General features: G+C 38.7%; 1 protein-coding gene across 23 annotated transcripts in view; it reads right to left on the minus strand.

Moving 5' to 3' along the window:
- Positions 1 to 12,109, minus strand: part of DTNA (dystrobrevin alpha) — a 255,612-nt gene that overhangs the window by 113,386 nt on the left and 130,117 nt on the right. For all 23 annotated transcript variants that reach the window (XM_029921418.1, XM_029921412.1, XM_029921415.1 and 20 more), the window contains exons 3-4: positions 9,737 to 9,804; positions 289 to 369 (exon numbers count right to left, since the gene is read on the minus strand). In XM_029921418.1, the coding sequence (XP_029777278.1) occupies positions 289 to 369; positions 9,737 to 9,803 (148 nt within the window). In that variant the 5' untranslated portion in view covers position 9,804. The remainder of the gene's footprint in view (positions 1 to 288; positions 370 to 9,736; positions 9,805 to 12,109) is intronic.

Genomic DNA, 12,109 nt, shown 5'->3' on the forward strand with positions numbered 1-12,109 from the left:
CACGGCTAGAGAAAAGAAGAAGAATATCCACCCAGATTTAGGCCATTCCAAGGACAGGAAGTCATACACATCTAGAGGCTTATCTATTTCAATACTTCAGCAGTTAAGAGCAATTAAGCCTTCAGAATTACTTACGAATAATCTCTCTACCATTTGTGTATCATGATACTCTTTTCATTGTTGTGTAACAATATTTTTATCAACAAAGAAAACCAGTTTTAATAAACTAAACAAATGTAAACTACAAGATGCATGAGGGTAATTAGTCCAAACAACTAGCATACTTACAGTTGCATTTCTTCTGAACAAACCTAAGCTTGCATGCTGTTCTGTAGGTGGAGAGTCGGATACGATCCAGATCCTGAGCCCCTGGAGGGGGGAGAAACGTACACATATGGTATGCCATGTGTGTGGGAAGGGATTTATAATATTTACAAAGAAAACAACTGTAGATATAACCCATTCAGTTAATTTGATTTTTATTTTTATTATAAGACTTGAAAAGGGCTGCCTCATACTCCTCAAGTTCTCGGAGAAGAGAGCACAGATATCCAACACGGGAGATGAGGTTGTCAACCGTGTTTGTGGGCCAAGGAACATGGCCTCAGCCTTGTGGTGCCTGCCACTTCTGAGAACAGTCTGCTCAAGCTGTGGCTTAAACAGCAAGATGGTGGCACTATCATCAAATTCCACTTTAAATGCACTGTGGTTGGTCATCAGAATCTGGCTGTGAGGTGAGCGTTCGCTGAAAGCTGGGCCTCGTCTGTGCAACTAATTGCTTTTGGAAACCTCTGTTTTCTCATCTGGAAGATGGGTTGATGATAATACTACTATTTATTTCACAGATTTATAAAAATAAATGAGTGACTATATCTAAGCACAAAGGGCACTGCCTGGTACGTAGTTTGTGCTGTGTAAGTGTTCATTAGTATGACTAGTGTCTATCCTGCAAACCTTCCTATCAACCTTGCAGGAGATGCCTATCTAAAAACAACCACTCCTCTTTTTTAAACCGGGGCTTTCATTTCCTCTCTAACATTGAGAAACATGTTCCCCGTATCCTTCAACTACTTTCCTCATTCTACTCTTCTATGCGAGAATCCAGCATGGCTTCTGATGCCCACAGCACCAGGTCTGAATGTTCTGCTCAGAATCCAAGCTCTTTCTGTGCCCCCTACCCAATAACATTTCCCACCACTCTCCACCCAGAACCTCTGCCCGGCTCCGGCTCCGGGGAGGGTCTCCCCAGATGCCCTGCGGGTGGGCTGTTCATTCCATCCACATCGGAGAACCTGGTGATCCTCCCACCCTCCTCTGAATGGGCTCATCTCTAGGCTGTGTCTAAGACAAAGCAGACGTTCATCAAATGTCTGTTCTTCTCTCTTCTAAATATTTGGCATTCATTAAGCCCTGTTTATGGTTCATAACAAATATATAGGCAGAGAGCTATTTTTTACATGTATTGAATTTCACCAGTAAAAGTGCTACATGAATGCTTCAAATTATAATAGGATAGCAAGTAAATGAGCAGACCTAGAAGTAATTATACTGGGAGGCCAATTAAATGTTTTTCTAATGAAACTCGGGATGAATTCGCAAGTGTCCTATACTGAGAGCATTAACATTCCCTGATTCAAACTGATCTCTTTAGAGATTCATTTAAAATGATACTAATACTCCTATTGCTTTATAAGTTTCTGAGGCAGATCACTAAACATTCATTCTTATGAGAGTCTATTACTTGACAAACAGACTCATTGATACTGAGCGCTGGAGGATCAAAGAGATAGGACTTAACTTCACCCAATGCAGAAACTCTCTTAAACATGTTCTCAAGAGAGGGGATGTAGACAATGGCCACAGTGATAGGGATGATTATCACTTAGTGAAAATAAATGAGCTTTAGAGTCAGTAAACCTTAATCTTTCATTTCCCAGTTATGTGAACTTTGACATGTTTTTACTTGGTCTCTGATTTCTTCATGTATATGCAGATAACAGTATCAGCCTTACCAGCTGGTAACCTCTGAAGCTTGTCCCTAGTGAGTACTTGCTAGCAGGTGAGACTCCTAAAAAGGTTTCCTGTACATTTTCTTAGCAACAATAAGTGATAGAAATTTCTTTTTTTATATTTGAGCTTTAATTTGCTTTCTGATAAGTTCAATCCATTTGATTTAATTTCCTTTCTGGAGACACATAAGCTTTTCTTCCAGCCACTTGATAATTCATTTATCTCTCACGCATTGGAAAGCACCTCTCATGATCATTATTATCATCTTCATTATCATCTGAAGGTTATGTACAAAAAAGCCCCTGTCGTTGTGGAGTTGAAAGTTTAGCTGGGGACATAACCTTTTGACCTTTTTAGATTGGAGAGGTTCACCTCCACAGCCACTGCAAGCACAGTGTCTACCACAGAGTGAGGCATACAATAGGGCTTCAATACATGGATGTTGCTATCATTTTTCTCATTATCATCAGGCAGTTTTGAGACCTTCATCCATTCTACTCCTTTGCTCTGTGGCTGGCTCATATCTCACTGAAATGAGATATACAAAATTAACCCAAATTTGCCTCCTCTGTATAGAATATATAGAAGGCAATCGTGACCACCTTTGATAAGGACAATAATGATGCAATTAAAATCTATTTTTTATTTTACAGAGAGAATGGGGGAAAGGGGCAGAGAGAGAGAATCTTAAGGAGGCTCTGTGCTCAACATGCAGCCTGATGTGGGGCTCAATCCCAAGACCCTGGGATCGTGACCTGAGCCCAAACCAAGAGTTGGATGTTCAACTGATTGAGAAATCCAGGCACCCCACAAATGCAATTAAAAAATGGCTCATTCTTCTGGCTCTTTTCATTAAAAAGCTGAAAAAAATAATTTACATATGATCATATCTTTTCCATTTTCTATTTAAATGTTTATTGGGAGGCTAAAGATAGGACTTGATATTTATCTGGTTAGTATCTTTTAATTTTTATCTCATGCTTGTAACTGTTCTGATAGTTTTGATTTTGCCACTGGCATTTCCAAGGGCCTTCCCAGTTTCATGTGTTCTGTAAATCTGAGAGGCTCATTTAGAAACTGAATTCTTTAGGGTTCTGGATGACCAGAGACAGAGAGACTATCAGAAATGCCTGAGCACTAAATCTGCCTTTTCCCCTGATGAGGATGTACTTTTTATTGATGCTGAGCTTGGCTCAACAATCAAGAGAGTCTCAATATCTGAAAATAATCCTTGAAAAGAAGACATTAAGGACATAGATTATGTGTGTGAGTTCTTTAAGAATAATGATAATCCCCATGTATAAAAGGGCTGTGATGCAGCAGACAATTAAATGTCTTAGTTCCAGCAAGACTTTATCCTCTGAGGACAAAAACACTAGCTCCTCTGCACTTCCCTCTCATAGAGGCTGTAGGGGCAATTTGGCAAATGTGCACCTCTCCTACAAGTAGCAATGATGATGCTTAGGGACAGGAGTGCCCTGACTGCTCTCCCCTGTCCTATCATGATGTGGACTTAATGGACCCTCTGTTTTGTTCAAGAATCAGGAAGGGGTCTGAGGGTCTCTTGATGTTTCCTATTTGTAGAAGTTCTTCCTGGCTGAAGATCAAAGGGGATGTGGTGAGCAATGAAATGTAGCTTTTCAGATATTAGCTTTTCACACCACTGAGCACAGACAATATAAATGGCAACCAGAGGATCCATATGGATTTTGGGACCCAAAAAAGCAGAGCTGAGACATGCTACATGGGCTCTTCCTCTGTTTATCCCCCTTGTTTAAAACATTTGTTTGTCCCTTCCCCAATAAACCAGAAACTTAATTTTATATACTTAGTTTTATATGTCTGGTCTCTTCCTGAAAGTCTGTAAGTCTGTAGTCTGCTTTGGGAGTAGTTGCAGGTCTCTTATGTCCAAGTCATTGGTTAAAATCAAGGACCTGAAGAGGGCCACAAGTAGACTCTTCTAGTGTGCTACCAGAGTCTGCCTTCCAAGTTGATCGACCTACTGCTTATTCCTTCAGACATGGTCATAACATCATCTATGAAAGCTAATTCACTTAAGGCAACTTGATGCTCCTGTACCATGCCCTCCAATCTTTCATATCCATGTCATACTTGGAAGAAAATGATAAAGACAAAAGTAAACATGCAGTTAAGAAATTCTGATTGATCACATTGCTATCTCCTACAAATCTTGTTTTTCCTTTTTTGGTTCTTCCTTTCAAGATTTTTCTCTGCTCTTCCTCTCTGTCCTTCCTTTTCTCCCTCTGTCCCTCCCTTCCTCCCTCCTACCTTCTTTCATTCTTCCCCTTCATTCAGCCATCTATCTATTTATTCAACCAATCAACCAACCAGTCGTACCTACTTTTTGGCTTTAGTGTTTTACATTCTAATAATTTTTAAATTTTTTAATGTTTGTTTATTTTTGAGAGACAGAGAGTGAGTGGGGGAAGGGCAGAGAGACAGAGGGAGACACAGAATCCTAAAGAGGCTCCAGGCTCTGAGCTGTCAACAAGAGCCCAACACAGGGATCAAACCCACAAACCATGAGATCATGACCTGAGTTGAAGGCACACCTTTGAGTGAGCCATCCAGGTGCCCCTAGCTTTATTACATTCTAAATAGTTTCACACAATTCAAGTATATTTTGCCTTTCATGTTTTGATAGCTCATTTTAAAGACTTTTATAAAGTCATTCAGATAATTAAATATCTCATTCATTTTTCAAATTTGCTCAACAAATATTTACAGAATAAAGATGAAGCCTATGATTGTTCTATGTCTGAACTCTTCCATACTTGCTGATTCGGTGGATGTGTGTGTGTGTGTGTGTGTGTGTGTGTGTGTGTGTGTGTGTGAGAGAGAGAGAGAGAGAGAGAGAGAAAGAGATAGGTAAAGGAGTTTGGGGGTCAAGGATAATGGTCAAATTTCTATCTAGGACACTCAGTGGGGTGGGGAGGCCCTCACTAAGCCAAGTTACAAACAGGAGGAATAGGTTTGGAGGTGGGCAAATGAAGAGTTTTTTGGGCTTACATGGAGTGAGATGCTTGTGGATGTCCAAGTGGAGATTATCAGTGGCAGTTGGAGATACAGATATGGAACTCCTGATTATGGAATACTTTCTCAGAATTATAACAGACCCATAAAATGTAGCAATTTGGCTTAACTGGGCCAAGACTGGAAATATTTTTCCAAGAGGAGACTGTGGATACGTACAGTTATGGGCACTGTTAGTGGAATAAATGGTGAGCCCACCTCAAGTAGTTTAATTAGTAGAAGCCTTGACAATGAGGAAGCAGGGCTGGAGGGTCCATGAGTTTATATACTGACTATTATGGATAAGTTGATTCATGAGAATATGGATGTGGTTTTGAAGGACTTCTTGAAACTTATGAGCCATGACAATAATGGTGAAGCCTGGAGAGAAAGTAAAATTGCATATGGAGGGAATTGGTCAAGAACAAAGCTTTGGTATAATCTGGTTTCAGGGTGTCTGGAAGGTGCTGTGAGGCAGAAAAAGAGCAGTAGAGTGGTCAAGAAAAGCAGAAGACCAGACTTGTGTGGTGACATAAGAGAGTATTTTCAGGATGGTGACCCATGGTATTAACATCTTAAAGAGGATGAGGAGCAAGAGAAATGAGGAAACAATTGGAAATAGTCCCTGTGCCCACCATGGCCTATAGTTATGTGTGTGGTGGGTTCATAGTAGTGGGCTCATTTGTGTCATTGTTTTCAACTTTTGAAATCAATTTTCCTAAAAGTCACAGTGTGCATTGCAAAATTGTGCTCTAGGTTCCATTCCAACTACCCACGTGCTGACTTGTAGTCTATATTCTGAAGAAGGACTCAGGTGTTTGCCAAATACCTACATTTGCCTCCCTTTGACTTTCTGTCCCTCCTCTGTGTAGAGGCCCCTGGTATCACTGTGATTTCTCCTCAGATCCTTCCTTATCCTGTTAGACACCCTGCCTTGTTCTGAAAGAGAGTTTTCCAATCGCTCTCTTCTGACTAATACCTAGCTATCGTGTGCCATGTAGGCTTTGAAACCCACATTTATTCAGCATCTAAAGTGAATGGATTTGAAGGTGAAGGTCTATGGTTTGTCCCTAGGAAGCATTCACAACAATGAGTGACATGTTCCTAAGTAACTGTCATATAAGGCCGAGTGATGTCCTCTGAGAGCAGACAAACAGAGAAGGTGATTTAATTCCAAGAACAATTTATTCTGCTAACAGCCAATCTGATAAACTTATTTGAGCTGATAAACTTATTTGATGGCTGAAAAGCCAAGGTGAGGATGACATTTACATTTAACTAGTCTTTTCAGTTTTAATCTAAGGTACCAAATAAACTGATAATTAGGGCATTATACTGAAGGGAATTTTTGGTTAAGGGCAACTTGTCAAGAATGTCTTTAATCAAAGTTGCTGGCCACAGAGTTACGATTTCGTTTTGCATTTTTTTCTTTTTAAATATAAAGCTAGTTTTATTTTTTGCTCATATGTGAGTCCATGCTACATTTAACTTCATTTCTTTGCCATTTCTTTTTGCTTCTGAGGCTTGAGGTTATGAGCTCTGAGTAGATGTTTAAAGCAGATGTGGTGTAATAACCTGCATTTGCCTAAATTTCTTGTCAACTGTTCTTCTGATCAATTATTGTTCTGATCAAATATGGCCTTTGTTCTTTGGCCTTTGTAAGGCGAAGGTGCCTTAACATTCCCTGAGCCTGACTAAATTTCAGACAGGCTTCTTCCTGACTCTAACCCTTTGATCTTCTTTTCTCAGAGCATTTACTTTAGAAAACTTCTCACTGTAAATTCTTTGTCTGCCCCTTTGAGAAGTAATCTCCCAGCCTCTTGCCAGTTTTACATCCCAGAAATATCTTTCTTAAGGGAACTAAACCTTTGAAATGTAATCATTGGAGGAGATCTCCCAGTCTCTGTGGAGGGTAGAAGCCTAACTTCCTAACTGGGAAAACTGGCAAACACAACTGATCATCTTCCCCACTAATAATCCTGAAGCGTTTTGCTCTAGCTCACTCTTATCTCATTCCAGCACTTAACACCCCTCCTGCCTTCCAGGGAGTTGAGTTCAATCTCTCTTCTCTCTTGTAATAGTCTTGACCCCATTGCAATAGTCTTGAATTAAGTCTTCCCTGCCTTAACTCCTTCACACGCAATTTTTCTTTGGCATTTGTAATTTCTGAAACAAAGAATCTCTTTGGCACTTTCTTTCGCTATTTAAAAAGGTATTTCTAGAAAATAGCCGACCGAATTTATAATTTCCTCCTTCATTTTTAGCTTCCTCGCAGATTCTTGGAGGAACTTACTTTCCAAGCCTGAGGTCAGTCCTCCCTAAGTTTCCTTGTCTTTTTTTTTTTTTCCAGTCCTGCAGAGAGAGCTGCTGGAGTAACCCATATATTTTTCAACAATTTAACACGTTCTCAATGAGATCACCTTTCTCCTTTGTATGACAATCTATCAAAATCAATTCTTCCCTTTGAAATCAGCCAGTTGTCTCATCCGGCGGGATCCGACTTGCCGTGGACATGTCCTACTTAGTGTGTATCTAAATATAAGGCTCATGAAAGCACTTTTAAGGTCAGATATGCTTGCTTGTTTTGGGCCAACATCTGAGTCTATTATTTAGCATATTCAAGGAAGAAAGATACATCTTTGTGTGACTTGCTTAACAATTCTGATCACTAATCAGAAGAATTAAAAAAATGATGTAAGGGGCGCCTGGGTGGCTCTATCCGTGAAGCATCTGACTCTTGGTTTCGGCTCAGGTCATGGTCTCATAGTTTCGTGGATTCAAGCCCTGCGCTGAGCTCTGCACTGACAGCAAGGAGTCTACTTGGCATTTACTTTCTCCCTCTCTCTCTGCCCCTGCCCCACTCATACTGTCTCTCTACCTCATACTCTGTCAAAATAAAAAATAAACTAAAAAACCCCAATTTAATGAAGTGCATGACAACCCTGAGAAGTTTCTATGAAAAGATGAAGTTACAATTTGGGAATGAATGCACAATCTTCCTGTCTCTCTCACTTGAAAAATTGAGAGCTTTTCTGTTTCTGTGACTTATGTCCATGATCCTTTGATACAGGCGACTGTAGCTCAGGAGACATTTGTGACATATGTATTTGTCTGTGCCAGGAACTTCCCCAGAAGGAACTGTGACAATGTACTTAAACTCACATAAGTATTTACAAAATTATTAAATAAGCACATTTTAAAATTCGTGCAGTGTGTTGGCTGGTATATCTTTAATGTAACAAGGATAACTTCAAAGATTTCTTCCAAAGCTTTACTGGTTTGCTATGTTAAATGTTAATATAGTTTTATTTAATATAGTTTAATTCATACAGTTTTCTTTTTCTGACAAAACAGTGGCTCATAATGTATGTGGCTCCTGACTTTCCATCTAAGAATCTATGGTATGGAAGGATACCTGTGTTCTTTGCATTTTGTGTAGATGGGCAGTAATTAGGTTCCTTCCTCTGTTAGATTTGTCTCAACAAAGGAGCGACTGGCCCTGCCGGAAGTGAGTATACAGGGCCAAACAAGGCCTAAGAAATTGGAAGGTCATGGCTGCAATTCTCTCAGGCACTTCAGATGTGTCTCTGAAAGTGGAAAAAGCAAGGAGCATGATTGAGATTTCTCACATCAATTCTAATTTTCTTTCCTTTTTGTTAGTTCTAACGCAGTCTTGGTGCCTCCAGATTATTGGGAAATGATAAGGGAAAATATGAATCTTATTATCTGGGACTTTCCTTTATCTGCTCCCAACCCTCATTCTTGCCAAATCAGTTCCAATCTTCAGTAGAAACCTAATTTTGTCTAGAGCCTTCTCGGAGAGAAAGGCTTACACCTCACGTCTGCTCATCCTCATTCCTTATGCAGGGAAGGAGAGATAAAAAGACAAGAAGAGAATTGTACTTTTTTCTTTATAACATTTAATTTGAGATGTGTGCCCCGCATCATGTCAAGTTCTTCTTCCTTATGAATAAGAAACAATGGTCTGTAACAGACAAACTACCTACCAAATACTTACATGGTAATCATCATTTACATAAATCAATAACCTTTATTTAATGGGCCATCCACTGGCATCAGTAAATATAGTCTTGGTTCAGTTTCCCTTATGTTGCAGGTCACCTTTAAGTTCTTTTTAGCCATATTTTCCTTTTAACTTTTTAGAAACTAATTAGGGGGAGACTGATTCTTCCCCTCTCCATGAAGTCCAAATGACAGCTTATAGTTTGGTCTGGTGATCATGCCCAATTCTTCTGTCCAACATGGACATGTGATATCATTTTGCAGTTAAGACATTCAATAATTCATTTCACAAATTATTATCTAGTGCCTATGATATGCCAGACACTGTGATATTGAGGGGCATGAACACAGACTCTAAAATTTAGTGGACTGTATTAATGCCAACACTAATAGTGTTTATCACGTGTCTGTGTATGGGTATATACGCATTTGGCTCAATGAAACTTTTTATTTCCTAGAAAATATAGACCCCAGTAACACATTATGATAATTCATTGATTAATTTAATTCTTACCTAATAGGAAGTAAAAATGCCTAATGTACATTTTATACAAGGAATTTAGGATTTTAAGGAAAAGCACAAATGCCTTAAGGAGTAAATGGTTATTTCCAGTCTTCCTGTTAGTATTCAATGAAAACTATAGAGTGTTCCTTAAAGTTCCATACTTACTCATCTCTGCAAACAGCTGTCTTCTTTCTGCCATGGTATTTCCTCTTTTCCCACTATCTTCAATCATTCTAGGAGAAAAAATGGTTATAATGTTATTACCCTCATGCTAATGAGGCAAACAACCATTTCTATGTAAACATGCTTGCTGTAGTTATGCCACAAACACAAACTATTTAAAACTGTGTACTTCAAAAGTGTAGCTTTCCTTTTACTAATTTAAATTGCCATGCATATTTTTCCATACACAATGTTGTTGTAATTGTTGGAGGGGGTATAAAATTCTTATTTTCTAACAAAAAAATAACTACAATAGCAGATGACCTTGTGCAAAACCAAATACAACCATCTGCCATATGTGAGGTGATTCATTTCACATATAGTTTCTCTTTCAATTTTGGGAAAACCTACAAAGAATATAGAACAGATATTATGGGTTCCATTCAACAAATGACGAGATTGAGAGTCTCAAAGTGAATGGTGTAGACATTTGGACTCTAAGACCGGTTTGCCTTCTGCCATATTCTGCAGGAGGTTGTCCCCATGCCCCCACAATCACAATTTACAAGTAGGTCATTTTCCAAGTACTGATCTCTCATTTGAGTGTTTGGAACCTGCAATAGTTTTTCTATACATAATAATTTCATGCAAGGTAGTTAGGTTCACATCTCTCTACTTAACCATACTACTATCTACAGTAACCATTTAAAAAGTAGTATGAAAATGCCAACAGTTAAAACAGAGAATAAAAAAAAAGATTAAAAATTTAAAATTTGACTTGGGGTAAAAGAAGGTAATGAGAAAAGTTAATGGAACTGTTGTTTAGCCCAATTGACTTTGAAGGACTTTGGGCTAAATATCAAAGGGCTTATAGGCTGGTAGAGTTGATTTTTTATTGTATCTACTTAAACTTTTAAAAACTAAAGTTTCCTCTCTCATACACTCAGTACATATACAAATATACCACCCTGTTTTGATTCTCAGGCATGGTAAACAGAAGGCACAGCTGATCTTTTTGTCTCCATTTAAAGGGCCTTGCTCTTTTTCTGTCTATGCTTTTTTTTTTTTTTTTTTTTTTCTGGATTTCTCTCTCCTTGTGCCTAGCTAACTTGTAATAACCCTTCAGTTTTTGGTTTAGGTGGCTCTTTCTCTGAAATCCTTCCTAACTCTCTATGATTGGCTGGGTTTGGTGCCTTTCCTCTTAACCTCCACAGCCCACTGTTCCTTTTCTCTCAATGCTGAAAATTCACTTAATAAATCTTTATTGAGTGCCTTCTATACTCCAGGAATCAAATTAAGTTCTGGGTATAAAACAGTGATAAGGTCACAGTTCCTGCCCCTAAAGTGCTTATACTGTAGTAGGGTGGGGGGAGGATACAAAAGCATAGAAGCAATGAGACCATAATGAAGTACTTATAGACACAGAAGTGGAAAGATATGTGAGTGTGAGAGACATTGACTACCTGAGGGTAAATTTAACAGGACTAAGTTGCAGAAGATGGCTCAAAAGATAATGGGTCTATACATAAATAACTCACAAGAAAATATTAATGGTGAAAACCAATGTGATGTCAGTCAAACTTGTCAAACAGTCTCACCAATTGCTTCTATGAGGGAACGAATATTTGCCTAACGCCAGGAAGGGAAAGAAGGACATGGAATAGTCTTGGCTTACAGAGTTAAGGGAAGAGTGTGCTCCCTAGTCATGATGGGTGATGATGTAACCAGGGTCTGGCCTGAATAATAATTGGAAAAGAGTGGAATTATTAATGAAGTGTCATCAATTGGGTAAAAATGCACTGCTGAACACAGGTACTTTCTTTTTATGATTTAAAATATGCAGGTATGGTTGATATGTAGAGATCTGGAGAAAAACACACCCTTCCTGATTCACATAATACCATCTCCTTTACTCCAGAGGAAGTGGGTAGATAATAATCTGGCATTCACAAAATAGTCTGGATACAGCTTCCAATCTTTATTTCAAGCGTTTAGAAGTAGAACCGAAGCAATAGAGAGAGAGGGGATAGAACCAGTGACATGTTTCTGCATTTGTCTGCATGTTGAAATGAGATGAAATCTCATTTAAAATATGTGATTTATTTAGAAATAAATCACAAAGAATGGAGTCTGGAAAGCTCTGATGGAAAATATTGGGGAAGGGAAGACTAGCACCAAATTCACAGTGCTTACTGCCCAAACCCCTCAACTGATACTGTTTGTAACATCTCTTTCCTAGTTAACTTTTTGTGTCTCTCTGTAAGGCCTTTGAAAACAGTAACTTCAAAAGTTCTAAATTCTTCTCAGTGCTTAGCAAAATCCAATCAGTAAATGATATGTCCAGTTAGTATTCATTGAAAAAAAAAATGAATAGAA

Source organism: Suricata suricatta, chromosome 14, assembly GCF_006229205.1.
Source record: "Suricata suricatta isolate VVHF042 chromosome 14, meerkat_22Aug2017_6uvM2_HiC, whole genome shotgun sequence".
Lineage (NCBI taxonomy): Eukaryota > Metazoa > Chordata > Mammalia > Carnivora > Herpestidae > Suricata > Suricata suricatta.